The sequence below is a fragment of the Dama dama genome, chromosome 2, assembly GCF_033118175.1.
Source record: "Dama dama isolate Ldn47 chromosome 2, ASM3311817v1, whole genome shotgun sequence".
In the NCBI taxonomy this organism is placed as follows: Eukaryota; Metazoa; Chordata; class Mammalia; order Artiodactyla; family Cervidae; genus Dama; species Dama dama.
In genome coordinates, this window is record NC_083682.1 from 32,379,431 (window position 1) to 32,395,054 (window position 15,624).

At 38.7% G+C, this 15,624-nt stretch overlaps 1 protein-coding gene across 1 annotated transcript in view; it reads right to left on the reverse strand.

Moving 5' to 3' along the window:
• The window catches only part of RSF1 (remodeling and spacing factor 1), a 148,711-nt gene that overhangs the window by 91,228 nt on the left and 41,859 nt on the right, over positions 1-15,624 (reverse strand). Inside the window, exon 2 of the mRNA XM_061168097.1 lies at positions 796-887. Coding sequence (XP_061024080.1) covers positions 796-887 — 92 coding nt within the window. The remainder of the gene's footprint in view (positions 1-795; positions 888-15,624) is intronic.

Below are 15,624 nucleotides of genomic sequence, written 5' to 3' on the forward strand. Positions count from 1 at the left end.
GTGAATATATTTCAATTAAAAACACTCAGAATCTGTGGTTATGACCATAGAACTTAAGGGTTTTAAAGTCATCTTGTTCTAATTTCCACAGTTTATGAAGAAACTGAGATACAAGGGGGGCAAAAGCAGATCATCCATGGATCCAAAGTTTGTTAACAGCAGAGCTGAGATCAGTCCTGGGTGTTCATTGGAAGGACTGATGCTGAAGCTGAAACTCCAATACTCTGGCCACCTCATGTGAAGAGTTGACTCATTGGAAAACACTCTGATGCTGGGAGGGGTTGGGGGCAGGAGGAGAAGGGGACGACAGAGGATGAGATGGCTGGATGGCATCACCGACTCGATGAGCATGAGTTTGAATAAACTCCAGGAGTTGGTGATGGACAGGGAGGCCTGGCGTGCTGCAATTCACAGGGTCGCAATGAGTTGGACATGACTGAGCGACTGAACTGAACTGACACATACTATGTGATCTCAAAGAAAAATGACAACTTTGTTGGGTCTTGTCTGTACCTTAACTAAGTTGACTAGGACGATTTTAAGGAACAGCTGAGAGGAAACATGAAAAGTCCTGAGCACCACGTTTGGCACAAAAGATATGTAACCCTTTATAATCTTTAGGACTCTAGACCAGTGCATAGTTGCTGCAAAAGTTATAGTAATCATATGGATTTCTGGTTCATATTTTGCAACTTTTAGGAGAACATTTTAAAAGTCAGAGCACATTATGAAACATAACATCAATTTATGCTAGATAGAATAATATTTCAGAGAAGGTGACTTATAAATATTTACCTTGATCAAGTATTTTTCCCATCTGTCTGCTGTAACAGATTTGCCAATCTTCCTCATCAACTTCAAATGGAGCTCCACCAATTCTTTCGGTACTTAAAAGGAAGAAAAAATACTGTTAGTCAGCAAAATAAAACATTTCTAATGAGATTATTGAAAAAAAAAAAATAATTTTCCCGAAAGATGACTACTTTTTCAATACAGATGTTGATCTAGTTATCTTTTAGACCTCTGAATCAGAAAAGACTACACTAGGATAAGAAACAACTAAAAACCACTTTCTTAAAGATAAGCAAGAATATTTACATTATCTTTCAAAACATCAACAACTGAGAGTGAACTCTAGAATTCCCTGGTGGTCCAGTGGCTAAGGCCCCATGCTTCCACTGCAGCTTGATCCCTGGTTGGGGAACTAAGATCCCACACGCTGCACACAGCCAAAAAAATAGGGGGAGAAAAGGCGGGGGGGGTTTGAACTCTAAATGTAGACATTTGGGTGATAACGTATCAACGCAGGGTTCATTCATTTTACCAAATGTACCACGATACTGTGGAATGTGGACAGTGAGAGAGGTTGTATTAATATATTCCTAGGGGAAGAGCACATATACGAACTCTGTATACTTTGTGCTGAATTTCTTTGTGTGAATCTAAAACTGCTCTAAAAAATAAAGTCTATAAAAAAAAATCAAGTAAAAGCAATTAACCATACCATTAAAATTTCTACTGTATGTTTCTCATATTTGGTTTCTTGACTATGACTGCAAACCAAGACATGGATTCACAGAATTAGAAAGGGGTCAATGAATATAAATTCCTATTGATAGGTATCTCAGAAATAGAGCCTAATCGTTTTCAAACTATTGCAGAAAACTACCCTTCTGATCTATTCCTTACCTAATGTGCTAAACTCCTCTAAAGCATCCCTATAAATCTTTGCTTGACAAGCTTTAGGGACAGAACATTTACTTAACCTTAGAAAATTCTAATGATTAGCAAGTTACCCTTATAAAAAGTAAAACCTCTGCCTACTTACATCTTCCTCTCCCTGGTTCTTGCTCTTATTTTCTAGTTTCAAAGAAATTATTTTTCAAAAAAATATTTTCAATTCCTCTTTTAATAGAACCTTCAAATATTCGAAGATAGCTATATTTCTGCTTTATTGACTATGCCAAAGCCTTCGACTGTGTGGATCACAATAAACTGTGGAAAATTCTGAAAGAGATGGGAATACCAGACCACCTGACCTGCCTCTTGAGAAACCTGTATGCAGGTCAGGTAGCAACAGTTAGAACTGGGCATGGAACAACAGACTGGTTCCAAATAGGAAAAAGAGTACGTCAAGGCCGTATATTGTCACCCTGCTTATTTAACTTATATGCAGAGTACATGATGAGAAACGCTGGGCTGGAGGAAGCACAAGCTGAAATCAACATTGCCGAAAGAAATATCAATAACCTAAGATATGCAGATGACACCACCCTTATGGCTGAGAGTGAAGAGGAACTAAAAAGCCTCTTGATCAAAGTGAAAGAGGAAAGTGAAAAGTTGGCTTAAAGCTTAACATTCAGAAAACTAAGATCATGGCATCTGGTCCCATCACCTCATGGGAAATAGATGGGGAGACAGTAGTAAGAGTGTCAGACTTCATTTTTTTGGGCTCCAAGATCACTGCAGATGGTGACTGCAGCCATGAAATTAAAAGACGCTTATTCCTTGGAAGGAAAGCTATGACCAACCTAGATAGCATATTAAAAAGCAGAGACATTACTTTGCCAACAAAGGTCTGTCTAGTCAAGGCTATGGTTTTTCCAGTGGTCATGTATGGATGTGAGAGTTGGACTACAAAGAAAGCTGAGCGCCAAAGAATTGATGCTTTTGAACTGTGCTGTTGGAGAAGACTCTCGAGAGTCCCTTGGACTGCAGGGAGATCCAACCAGTCCATCCTAAAGGAGATCAGTCCTGGGTGTTCATTGGAAGTACTGATGCTGAAGCTGAAACTCCAGTACGTTGGCCACCTCATGCAAAGAGCTGACTCATTGGAAAAGACCCTGATGCTGGGAGGGATTGAGGGCAGGAGAAGAAGGGGGCGACAGAGGATGAGATGGTTGGATGGCATCACCGACTTGATGGACATGAGTTTGAGTAAACTTCGGGAGCTGGTGGATGGTCAGGGAGGCCTGGCGTGCTGTGATTCATGGGGTCGCAAAGAGTCGGACGTGACTGAGCGACTGAACTGAACTGAACTGAACTGAACTGATATCTTCCCTAAAGTTTTCCCTTTCAACTATGTAAACAACCAGAGTTCCTCCAAATATCCTCTGGGCATGAGCCTGATTATGTGGTATAAATGTATTAATTAGACCTGAGGGAAATAAAAGACACATACATTTAGCATTTCCCAAATACTGCTAGTAACCTAGGAGAAATTACACTTATTCTATCTAAAAAGTTTCCATAATCAAATATATTAGGAAAATGCTGTATCAAAAAATATATACTTATTTTTACTATAGAACTTCCTGAAGCCTTTACTGATTATAGTCTTACATGCAGTCTTATATTCCTATCTTGGATATAGTCTGCAGCATTCTCTAATATATTTGGTCATGGAATCTTTTTCTGTGAAACATGTAACACCTTGCAGTATACAAGGGCTCTGAAGTACAGGTTGAAAGGTGACTAATTTTTTTTTTTCAGTTATTATTTCAGACTCTTTATTTTCCACTAAAGTCACTTCTAACTTGAAATGACCCTGAAGTATAAAAACATTTTCCCATTCAACAAATGTCTGTGAGTCCACCTATATTAGTAAGCAAGAAATAGTAGCTACCTTTAATAAACCTACTTGAGGGACTCTTCTCAGAGGGGTAAACAGTGGGTGAGCTGGAGGTAAGGGGAAGAAGCACAGGGGGGATGATTAGAAACAAGTAAACTGACAATTAAACTCAGCCAAGACCAGAATGTATGGGACTGAGGGTACAGTGGAGAAAAAGGGGGAAGGACATTGCTTACCAAAGTAATAAGACATAAGAGGCTGAAAAACAAAGTGAGCATGGAACTAGAAGCACCCAGGTAAGGGGCATGATCATGTAGAACCTTATAAGGCCAGGCTACAAAGTTTACATTTTATTCAAAAGATACAAGAGAATGCTCTATAATTTAGAAAGCTCTCAAAAACTGAACTGCAGGAAAACAGATTGCTTTTATTTGCTTATTTGTTTTAGGTAGTGGTATGCAGGGTAGAGACTAGATATAAATTCAGGAAAATATCAATCCAGAAAGATGGCAGAAACCGGAACTAAGGCAGAAGTGGTGCCAAGAGAAGTGGGGGAGACTTGAGATATATTTAGGACAGAAATAACAAAACTTAGGGATTGACTGCACAAAGTGAAAGAGTCCAGAAAAACGGAGGCATTGACAGGCAACTGAGTACATGCCAATGACAACAGATCAGGAAAAGACCTGGGCTCAATTCTTAGCTCTACTACTTAAGATAAGGAGACCATGACCCTGGTTTCAACAATGATTCTCAAACACCTCATCTGTAATAAAGAGTTGAACCGGCCATCTTAAAGTTTTAAAAACACAAAACATCATATAAAGCTGAAATACCTTTATTTTCATTTCTGTCATGATATTTGGGGATCCAAGGTCAGTTTCAATTGCTCCTTTTTCCTTTTCCCCAAACGCAGTAGTACCTTTCAACATCTCAAACCTGCTCCCTATTTCCCCCGATTTCTCCAGGATATCATTGCACCTTCTCACTTCAGAAAAACAGGTATGGATACTCTGTTGTATCCAAACCAATCTACAGAAAAAAAGAAAAAGTACTGCTTTCATGCCACTTTCCAGCTCATAAATATCTCTGATGGCCCCTAATAAACTCACTCAGATTTCTCACCAAGGCCTCAGAGTCCCAACATTCAGTCTCAACCTAATTCTCCAATCCTCCTCTCTCTCTTCTGCACTAAAATCCTTGATTCAAATCATTCTGGCCTGTTCAGTATCCACTAAGCATACTCAGTACACAACCCATCTTGACTTTATTCAAGCTTTCTAGTTTACTGTTTTCTGCCACTTGCATCATATTTATCTTTTAATGTCTGGTCAATAAAAGCCCCCAAAGTCTCTGTGATACCTTTACAATGATTCCAGCAACATTTTGTCTTTGGAATGCCTATGCCTATTATCTTCATCACTCATTTATCAGTTGAATAAAAGCTCTGCACTCGTGTTCTATGCATATCTTCCACATCACAGACAAATGAAATCACAAAAAATTTTGATACAATTGGTACCTATAAAATTTTTTAAATTTTTAAAGAAGTCAAAATAAATTTTATTTTAAAAAATCCAAAAGGACAAAAATAAATATATAAATAAATATGATTTCATCTCACTTCGCAAATATATTCATTCTTGATAAAGGCATATAGAAGTAGATTATATATTACTTGCCTTCCTTATTAAAGCATTGGCTCTTTCACAGTATTATCCAATAGAAATACAAAATGAGTCACACAATTTCAGAATTTCCAGTAGTTCATTCATGAAAGTAAAAATAGGTCAAAATTAATTTTAATATTTTATGTTAAATTATAAAATTTAACACTATATAACTGATTATTTCAACATACTATTGTCATTTAAAATTTCAGATTTTTACATTTTTACTTGACATTTTACCTACTTATTTTTTAGTTGAGGTATAACTGACATATGACATAATATTACTTTCAGGTGTACATCATAATGATTTAATATTTCTTACACTGCAAAATGATCACCACAGTAAGTCTAGTTAACACTCAACACCATACACTGTTATAATTTTTTTTCTTCTGAGAACTTTAAAAATTTTTTTATTTATTTATTGGCTGAGCTGGGTCTTCACTGCTGCATGTGGACTTTCTCTAGTTGCAGTGCACGGGATTCTCACTGCAGTGGCTTCTCTTGTTACAGAGCACCAGCTCCAGTGCTTAAGGGCTTCAGTAGTTGTGGTACATGGGCTTAGCTGCCCCATGGCATATGGAAACTTCTCAAATCAGGGGTCAAACCTGTGTCCCCTGCATTGGCAGGCGGATTCTTAACTACTGGATCACCACGGAAGCCCTTATGAGAACTTTTAAGATCTACCTGCTTCAGTTCAGCTCAGTTCGGTCACTCAGTCCTGTCCGAATCTATGCGACTGCAGGGACTGCAGCACGCCAGGCCTCCCTGTCCATCACCAACTCCCAGAGCTTACTCAAACTCGTGTCCACTGAGTTGGTGATGCCATGCAAACAAGGTCATCCTTTGTCGTCCTCTTCTCCTCCTGCCTTCAATCTTTCCCAGCATCAGGGTCTTTTCAAATGAGTCAGCTCTTCACATCATGTAGCCAAAGTACTGGAGTTTCAGCTTCAGCATCAGTCCTTCCAATGAATATTCAGGACTGATTTCCTTTAGGATGGACTGGTTGGATCTCGTTGCAGTGCAGGGATTCTCAAGAGTCTTCTCCAACACCACAGTTCAAAAGCATCAATTCTTTGGTGCTCAGCTTTCTTTATAGTTCAAATCTCACATCCATACATGACTACAAGAAAAACATAGCTTTGACTAGATGGACCTTTGTTGGCAAAGTAATATCTCTGCTTTTTAATATGCTTTCTAGGTTGGTCATAACTTTTCCTTCCAAGGAGCAAGCATCTTTTAATTTCATGGCTGCAGTCACCATCTGCAGTGATTCTGGAGCCCAAAAAAATAAAGTCTGTCACTGTTTCCATTATTTCCCCATCTATTTGCCATGAAGCGATGGGACCAGATGCCATGATCTTGGCATAGTCAATATAGAAGAAATAGATATTTTTCTGGAACTCTCATGCTTTTTTGATGATCCAACAGATGTTGGCAATTAGATCTCTGGTTCCACTGCCTTTTCTAAATCTAGCTTAGACATCTGGAAGTTCATGGTTCACATACTTCTGTTGAAATCTAGCTTGGAGAATTTTGAGCATCACTTGCTAGCAGGTGAGATGAGTGCAATTGTGCAGTAGTCTGAGCATTCTTTGGCATTGCCTTTCTTTGGGATTAGAATAAAACTGACCTTTTCCAGTCCTGAGTTTTCCACTGCTGAGTTTTCCAAATTTGCTGGCATATTGAATACAGCACTTTAACAGCACCATCTTTTAGGATTTGAAACAGCTCAACTGGAATTCCATCACCTCCACTAGCTTTGTTCGTAGGGATGCTTCCTAAGGCCCACTTGACTTCACATTCCAGGATGTCTGGCTCTAGGTGAGTGATCACACCATCATGGTTATCTGGGTCATGAAGATCTTTTTTGTATAGTTCTTCTGTGTATTCTTGCCACCTCTCCTTAATATCTTCTGCTTCTGTTAGGTCCATACCATTTCTGTCCTTTATTGTGTCCATCTTTGCATGAAAAGATGCAAAGATGGGCATAATTTTGGTATCTCTAATTTTCTTGAAGAGATCTCTAATCTTTCCCATTCTATTGTTTTCCTCTATTTCTTTGCATTGATCACTGAGGAAGGCTTTATTATCTCTCCTTGCTATTCTTTGGAACTCTGCATTCAAATGGGTATATCTTTCCTTTTCTCCTTTGCCTTTCACTTCTCTTCTTTTCATAGCTATTTGTAAGACCTCCTCAGAAAACCATTTTGCCTTTTTGCATTTCTTTTTCTTGGGGATGGTCTTGATCACTGCCTCCTATACAATGTCACAAATCTCCATCCATAGTTCTTTAGGCACTCTTGTCTATCAGATCTAATCCCTTGAATCTATTTGTCACTTTCACTGCATAATAATAAGGGATTTGATTTAGGTCATACATGAATGACCTAGTGGTTTTCCCTAGTTTCTTCAATTTAAGTCTGAATTTGGCAATTAGGAGTTCATGATCCAAGCCACAGTCAGCTCCTGGTCTTATTTTTGCTGACTGTATAGTTTCTCCATCTTTGGCTGCAAAGAATATAATCAACCTGATTTAGGTATTGACCATCTGGTGATGTCCATGTGTAGAGTCTTCTCTTGTGTTGTTGGAAGAGGGTGTTTGCTATGACCAGTGTATTCTCTTGGCAAAACTCTGTTAGGCTTTGACCTGCTTCATTCTGTTCTCCAAGGCCAAATTTGCCTGTTACTCCAGGTATTTCTTGACTTTGTACTTTTGCATTCCAGTCCCCTGTAATGAAAAGGACATCTTTTTGGGGTGTTAATTCTAGAAGGTCTTATAGGTCTTCATAGAACTGTTCAGCTTCTTCAGTATTATTGGTCGGGCATAGACTTGGATTACTGTGATATTGAATGGTTTGCCTGGAAACGAACAGAGATCATCCTGTCGTTCTTGAGATTGCATCCAAGTACTGCATTTCAGACTCTGGTTGACTATGATGGCTACCCCATTTCTTCTAAAGGAATCTTGCCCACAGGAGTAGGAAAGGGTCATCTGAACTAAATGCTGCCATTCTGGTCCATTTTAGTTCACTGACTCCTAAAATGTCGATGTTCACTCTTTCCACCTGTTTGACCACTTCCAGTTTACCTTGATTCATGGGCCTAATTTCAGGTTCCAATGCAATACTGCTCTTTACAGCATCAGACTTTACTTCCGTCACCAGTCACATCCACAACTGGGTGTTGTTTTTGGTTTGGCTCCATCTCTTCATTCTTTCTGGAGTTATTTCTCCACTGATCTCCAATAGCATATTGGGCACCTACCAACCTGGGGAGTTCATCTTTCAATGTCCTATCTTTTTCCCTTTTCATACTGTTCATGGGGCTCTCCAGGCAAGAATACTGAAGTGGTTTGCCATTCCCTTCTCCAGCGGACCACTTTTTGTCAGAACTCTCCACCACGATCTGTCCGTCTTGGGTGGCCCTACACAGCATAGTTCACAGTTTCATTGAGTTAGACAAGTTTGTGGTCCATGTGATCAGATTGGTTGGTTTTCTGTGACTGTGGTTTCTACTGGCTTAGTAACTTTCAAATATGCAATATAGCATTATTAACTGTAGTCACTATGCTGTATATTACCTTCCTATAACACGCTCATTTTGTAACTGTTAAGTTTGTAACTTTTGACTGTCTTCATTCACCGTACACTTTTGGGGGATACTCAGTATTCAAAACATTATCATTTCATCCTTACAGCACATCTCAGTTCACACCAGCCACATTTCAAGTGCTCAGGAGCCACATACAACTAGTGCTGCTGCACTGGATCACACAGAGCAAGCATATTTAAAACTAAAATTTATAAATTGTAATTTATAATATATAAAATTTGTAACTATAAAACCCCATAATTTACTAACAATCTACTTATTTCCTTTGTGGTGATACAGCTGACATATAACATATTTAGTTTCAGGTATATAACATAAAGATTTGATATTAAAAATTACTGCAAAATGATCATCACAATAAGTCTACCTAACATCCAATTTACTTATACTTTTTGTTGCAAACATAACTGATAGATTAATAACCTTATGGACACCTGTAGCTCTTAATATCTTGTCTGTTGATAAGAAACAGACAAGAATTTCAAAAGAAAAATTAACCAATAGTTAAATTAAAAATATTACAATTCCCATACTTCACATTCTCTAAAACAGTGCTGTCAATATCTGCACTTTCCAAAACAGTAGTCATTAGCTGCATGTGCCTATTTAGTATTTGATATGTGGCTAATAAAACTAAGGAATTTAACTTTTCTTTTTTTTTTTTCCCAATGGAACTTAACTTTTAATTTTAGTGATTTTTTAAAATTAATTTAAACAGCCACATGAGGCAAGTAACTAGAGTTTGGCACAGCCATAAATTACCAATCATATTTTTTTAAACATATGATCATTCTCTTAACACACACTTTGACAATCTGTAAATTCACTTATTTGTCACCTGGAACATTTCTTAATAACTTAATTTTGGAAACATTAGGAATTATTAACTTCTAAGAATTATCTATTAACCAGATTCAAGTCATTCTGAAAACTACAAATTTTGTACCAACTGAACTAAGTCTCTGCCTTTTCACATGATAGATTTGATACATAACCTTTAACGGACCTGTTTCTTTCACAAGGCCTCAGGAAGGTGAAAGATTCTGAAGCAAAAGAAAAGGTCAGGTGATGTGTGAATTCATGGAAGGTCTGCCAAAATTATGCAGGTATGGAAGCAGCAGTAAGTGGCAGAATCCCAGAACATATTACAGATCCACTCCCCAAAGACATTCTATAGCTGACATTTTTCTAAGCACCTTTCCAGCACCAAGCCTTATGAATGCTGCTGCTTCTGTATTTCTAGTTTTATTATTTACAATTCTGCTTTTTTAATGGTAGAAATTTACAGCTGCTCTTAATAACTAAATGACATAATTCTTCTCATTTCTCAATGAAGTCTTTTACTTAAACATCCTCTATGCTTATAAACAGAGACACACTTGGAGTCACAAAACAGTTGATTTTATGTAGGCCACTGATAAAAGGACATTGATTTCAGATACAGGGATTTAAGTATAAGCTTACAAAAAGCTTTTACTTAATGCCAGTTTCTATAAACTCTGTTGGGGGAGCACAGTTTTAGACATAATGAAACTGGTCCCACAGTCCACTTGATCCTCGAAATAACTATTATGTTTTTACATACCTATCTTCAAAAGTTCATTTAATCAATCGTCCTAAAGTTTTCTGAAGATTAAAAATAATAATAATAATGGCTCAAGACTGAACTGTAACTCAGGTCACTATCTGAAAAGATAGTTTAGAGATGCAAGATGCCAGATGCCAGGTAATATAAATCACTAAGTGATTACCATAGTGGGAAAAAAAAAATCCAAGAATAGTTCTTAAGTAGGCAGACAAACCATGGGGTATCTAACACTCCATTTAGGTTTTGGGTTTCACTGAGAATCATACCACTGATTTGATATAGGTAGAGACACACACCAAACATGGCTTAGATTATTCCAGAATCAAAACTGTGAAAACATCTCTGCTACAAAGTAGTCAGTCCGTCAGTTCAGTCACTCAGTCGTGTCTGACTCTTTGCAACCCCATGGACTGCAGCCCGCCAGGCTTCCCTGTCCATCACCAACTCCTGGAGCTTACTCAAACTCATGTCCATCAAGTTGATGATGACAAAGTAGTCAGTGTATCTACTACTACAAACATCAGCATGACTGGAGATCTGATAACCAGCATTCAGCATTTCGTCCTAAAGAAGGTAGACGTTTATGGGGAGCAAAGGCCTCTAGGTAAGATGAAGTGAGCCACCTTCACCATCTTTAAAGGGTTACTCTTTCCTTATGTATACTTAACAAACAGCATCCTTGCAGAGGGAGTCTAAGGTACTTGAGGCAATGGCTTCCAGTAACATATGCCTCCAACTCTCTCATCAGATAATACTATTTCTCTTTTCTCTTTTCTTTCTAATCAATTAAATAATCATGGGAGGAAGGAGGGGATAGGTAGGGAAGAAAGGCGAGAAAGATTCAAAACAAATTTTAAGAGAAACAGTGATATCAAAGTATTTAAGGAGGAGGAGGGATTTTCCCTCAATATTTTTTCTTCTAATAATTTTAAATCTAGTAAAAATTTTCCCTCAATATTTTTTCTTCTAATAATTTTAAATCTAGTAAAAATTTCAAAATTTCTAGTAAAAATTTCACCTAAATGCACTGTCAACATTTTAGGAAAACATTTTTACACAGGATAAAACCATCAGTGAAAAGCTGTCTAATTGAGAAAATACCATAAAGCAGCAGCCAATTAAGCCAAGGAAGGGAAGAACGTGCCAGGCACATGGAAATGCCTGTAGAGAAGTTCTGTGGCAACTAAAACCATGCAGTGTGGTAGGAAAGAGAAAACGGTGAACAATGTCACTGAAGAAGTAAGCAAAGGTCATTATCTAAAAAAGCCTTGGGAGCCATGTAGCGTTTCGATTTTAAGTGTAATGAGACATCAAGGGAGGGATTTAGGAAAGCTTCCTCATCTAAGTTTTCTGGCTTTTTAAATATTTATTTATTTGGCTCCACCGGGTCTCAGTAGCGGCAAGTGGGATCTAGCTCCCTGACCAAGGATTGATCCTGGGCCCCCTGCATTGGGAGTCTTAGGCACTAAACCACCAGGCAACTCCCCTGACCTAAGTTTTTAAAGGATTCTTCTGTGTCTGGGGTCTGCTTCATAATAACCTAGGCAACAGAGGACAGAGTTATAGATGACACAAAATTATGAAATTTCACCGAACCTTGGTGATGAGCATGTGAAACTTCATTATACAACCTTTTAAATTTCTGTGAGTTTTATATTTTATATTTAAAAAGATACAGGGGCTATGGAGATTACTTTGATTGTTCTCAGGAATGAAACGGAGCTTCGGGGTGAGGGGAAGAGGGATACTACTAATTAGGAAGCTACTACCATACTCCAGGCAAGAGATAATGATGGCAGGACTACCTTGGTGGTCCAATGGTTAAGGCTCCATGCTCCCAATGCAGGGTACCTGGGTTTGATTCCTGGTCAGGGAACTAAATCCCACATACTACAAGTAAGATCAAAGATCCTGTGTGCTGCAACTGGCACAGACAAACAAACAAAAAAGATAATAATGGCATGGACTAAGGTGGTAGTAAAAAAGATGTAGACAAGTACCATCAAGGAAAATTGCAAAATCTTGAAAATTTCAAAATTTCTAACAAGTACCCTCACCAATCTTAATTTGAGAAAGTGACTATTATTTATCTGTCTTTTATGTAATTCCTATTGATTTGTTCATTTTTAAAAGCAGAAACCACAACTTTTTGATTAGTCACGATTTAGAAAGGCAACATATACACATAGATATTTAATAATAAAGTCAAATAAATTTACGTGTACCACCAAGTCTTATTTCTCATATTCTTCAACATCTCAAATGCTCAAAAGAAACAGTTGCTTAGTTGTGTTCGACTCTTTGCGACCCCATGGACTGCCCTCCACCAGGCTCCTCTATTCCTGTGATTCTCCAGACAGGAATACTGGAGTGGGCTGCTATTCTCTTCTGCAGAGGATCTTCCCAACCCAGGGATCCAATCCAGGTCTCCCACATTGTGGGCAGATTCTTCACTGTCTGAGCCACCAGGGAAGCTCGCACTTAATACACAACTCAGTGCTCTTTAAAACTGTGTTACATGTATGTAATGAAAAGCACGAGAAAGAGTCAAGAAGTGCAAACCTCAATTTTTTCATCCATAAATAGAGTTGCACCAGGTGAACTAAAGCCTTCCAGCTCTAATATTCAATGTCCAAATCTAAGTATTGAGGTAGGCATTTATTTGCCTTAGAATAACACAGCAGTAATCATAGGATTTAGCATTTTTGAACTAAAAGTACACTCTCTGATAAACTAGAAAACTTAGCAACTAAGATGTGACGGTAATTGCCCAAGATCAAAGAGAGCAGAAGGAAGATCCCAGATATCTGGCTTTCCAATCCAAGCCTCACTGTAACGTTTCTTAAACTAGCAAATGGATGGAGGAATGGTTCAGAAGACCTAACTTATGAATCAAGCACCTTTTTGCACAGCTCAGTATCTGGGTTCCTATCTTGGGTTGCTCCTGCCTATGCACTCTGAGCCATTAAACATTTCTAAAATGTAATCCAGCTAAAAGGCTGCTGTGACAACAGAAAGACTATTACTACTCCTCCCTATCCACTCTTCCATTTTTCAACAGAACCGTGAACTTCCAGATGTTCAAGCTGGTTTTAGAAAAGGCACAGGAACCAGAGATCAAATTGCCAACATACACTGCATCATCGAAAAAGCAAGAGAGTTCCAGAAAAATATCTATTTCTGCTTTATTGACTATGCAAAAGCCTTTGACTGTGTGGATTTCCACAGTCAAACTTGTGGAAAATTCTGAAAGAGATGGGAACACTAGACCACCTGACCTGCCTCTTGAGAAACCTGTATGCAGGTCAGGAAGCAACAGTTAGAACTGGACATGCAATAACAGACTGGTTCCAAATAGGAAAGGAGTATGTCAAGGCTGTATATTGTCACCCTGCTTATTTAACTTATATGCAGAATACATTATGAGAAACGCTGGGCTGGATGAAGCACAAGCTGGAATCAAGATTGCCGGGAGAAATATCAATACCCTCAGATATGCAGATGACACCACCCTTATGGCAGAAAGTGAAGAGGAACTAAAGAGCCTCTTGATGAAAGTGAAAGAGGAGAGTGAAAAGGTTGACTTAAAGCTCAACATTCAGAAAACTAAAGTCATGGCATCCAATCCCATCACTTCATGGCAAACAGATGGGGAAACAGTGAAAACAGTGGCTGACTTTATTTTTGGGAGGCTCCAAAGTCACTGCAAATGGTGACTGCAGCCATGAAACTAAAAGACACTTACTCCTTGGACGGAAAGCTATGACCAACCTAGACAGCATATTAAAAAGCAGAGACATTACTTTGCCAACAAAGGTCCGTCTAGTCAAGGCTATGGTTTTTCCAATAGTCATGTATGAATGTGAAAGTTGGACTCTAAAGAAAGCTAAGCGCCGAAGAATTGATGCTTTTCAACTGTGGTGTTGGAGAAGACTCTTGAGAGTCCCTTGGACTGCAAGGAGATCCAACCAGTCCATCCTGAAGGAGATCAGTCCTGGGTGTTCATTGGATGGACTGATGCTGAAGCTGAAATTCCAATACTTCGGCCACCTGATGCGAAGAGCTGACTCATTTGAAAAGACCCTGATGGTGGGGAAGATTGAGGGCAGGAGGAGAAGGGGACAACAGAGAATGAGATGGTTGGATGTCATCACCGACTCAACAGACATGAGTTTGGGTAGGCTCCAGGAGTTGGTGATGGACAGGGAGGCCTGGCGTGCTGCAGTTCATGGGGTCACAAAGAATTGGACACCGAGCGACTGAACTGAACCAATTGAGATGTAATTTATATACCATACAGTTCATCCTCTTAAAGTGCAGAAAAATCAATGGGTCTTGGGGTGTTATATGATCGATGTTTAATGCAAACAACATAAAATTATCTTAACCATTTTAAGTGTACGTTTCAGTGCCATTAATTACATTCACAGTGTTGTGCAACCAAGACTGCTGTTGCTACTTTCCTATCCATTTTTACAGTTAAAACTTTTGAGGACTTTCCCTGGTGATGCAGTGGATAGAAATCCACCTGCCAATGCAAGGGACATGAGTTCAATCCCTGGTCCAGGAAGATTCCACATGCCACAGAACAACTAAGCCCACGTGCCATAACTACTGAGCACCAGCACCTCAACTACTGAAGCCAGCTCGCACCAGGGCCAGTGAACCACAACTCTTGAGCCTGCGCGCTACAACTACTGAACCCCACACACTAGAGCCTGTGCTCCGCAACAAAAGAAGCCACTGCAATCAGAAGCCCATGTACTGCAATGAAGAGTAGTCCCAGCTCACTGTAACTACAGAAAGCCTGAGAAAGCAAGGAGGACACAGGGCCGCCAAAAACAAATGAATAAGGATTTATTTAAAACAAACAAAAACTTTTGAAACAATCACTTCACTTCCAAATTGCTTTCTGGAAAATTTACAACTATAAAAAGCAAAGTTCACTACAGTTTATACTCTCAATGGGAGTAATATATATATTCTCAATATAATCTCAATGGGAGCAATACTGCAACCAAGGGGGCAAAAACTGGTCCTGGAGGAGGGTAAAAAAAATCTCAGATAATGGTTTATGGTTCTCCACAACTTAACCCTATGAGACAATATCTTACTCCTTAGCATTTAATTTCTCTTGCTAGGGAGAAATTAATTTTAAACTTTTCTCTTTAGAAATG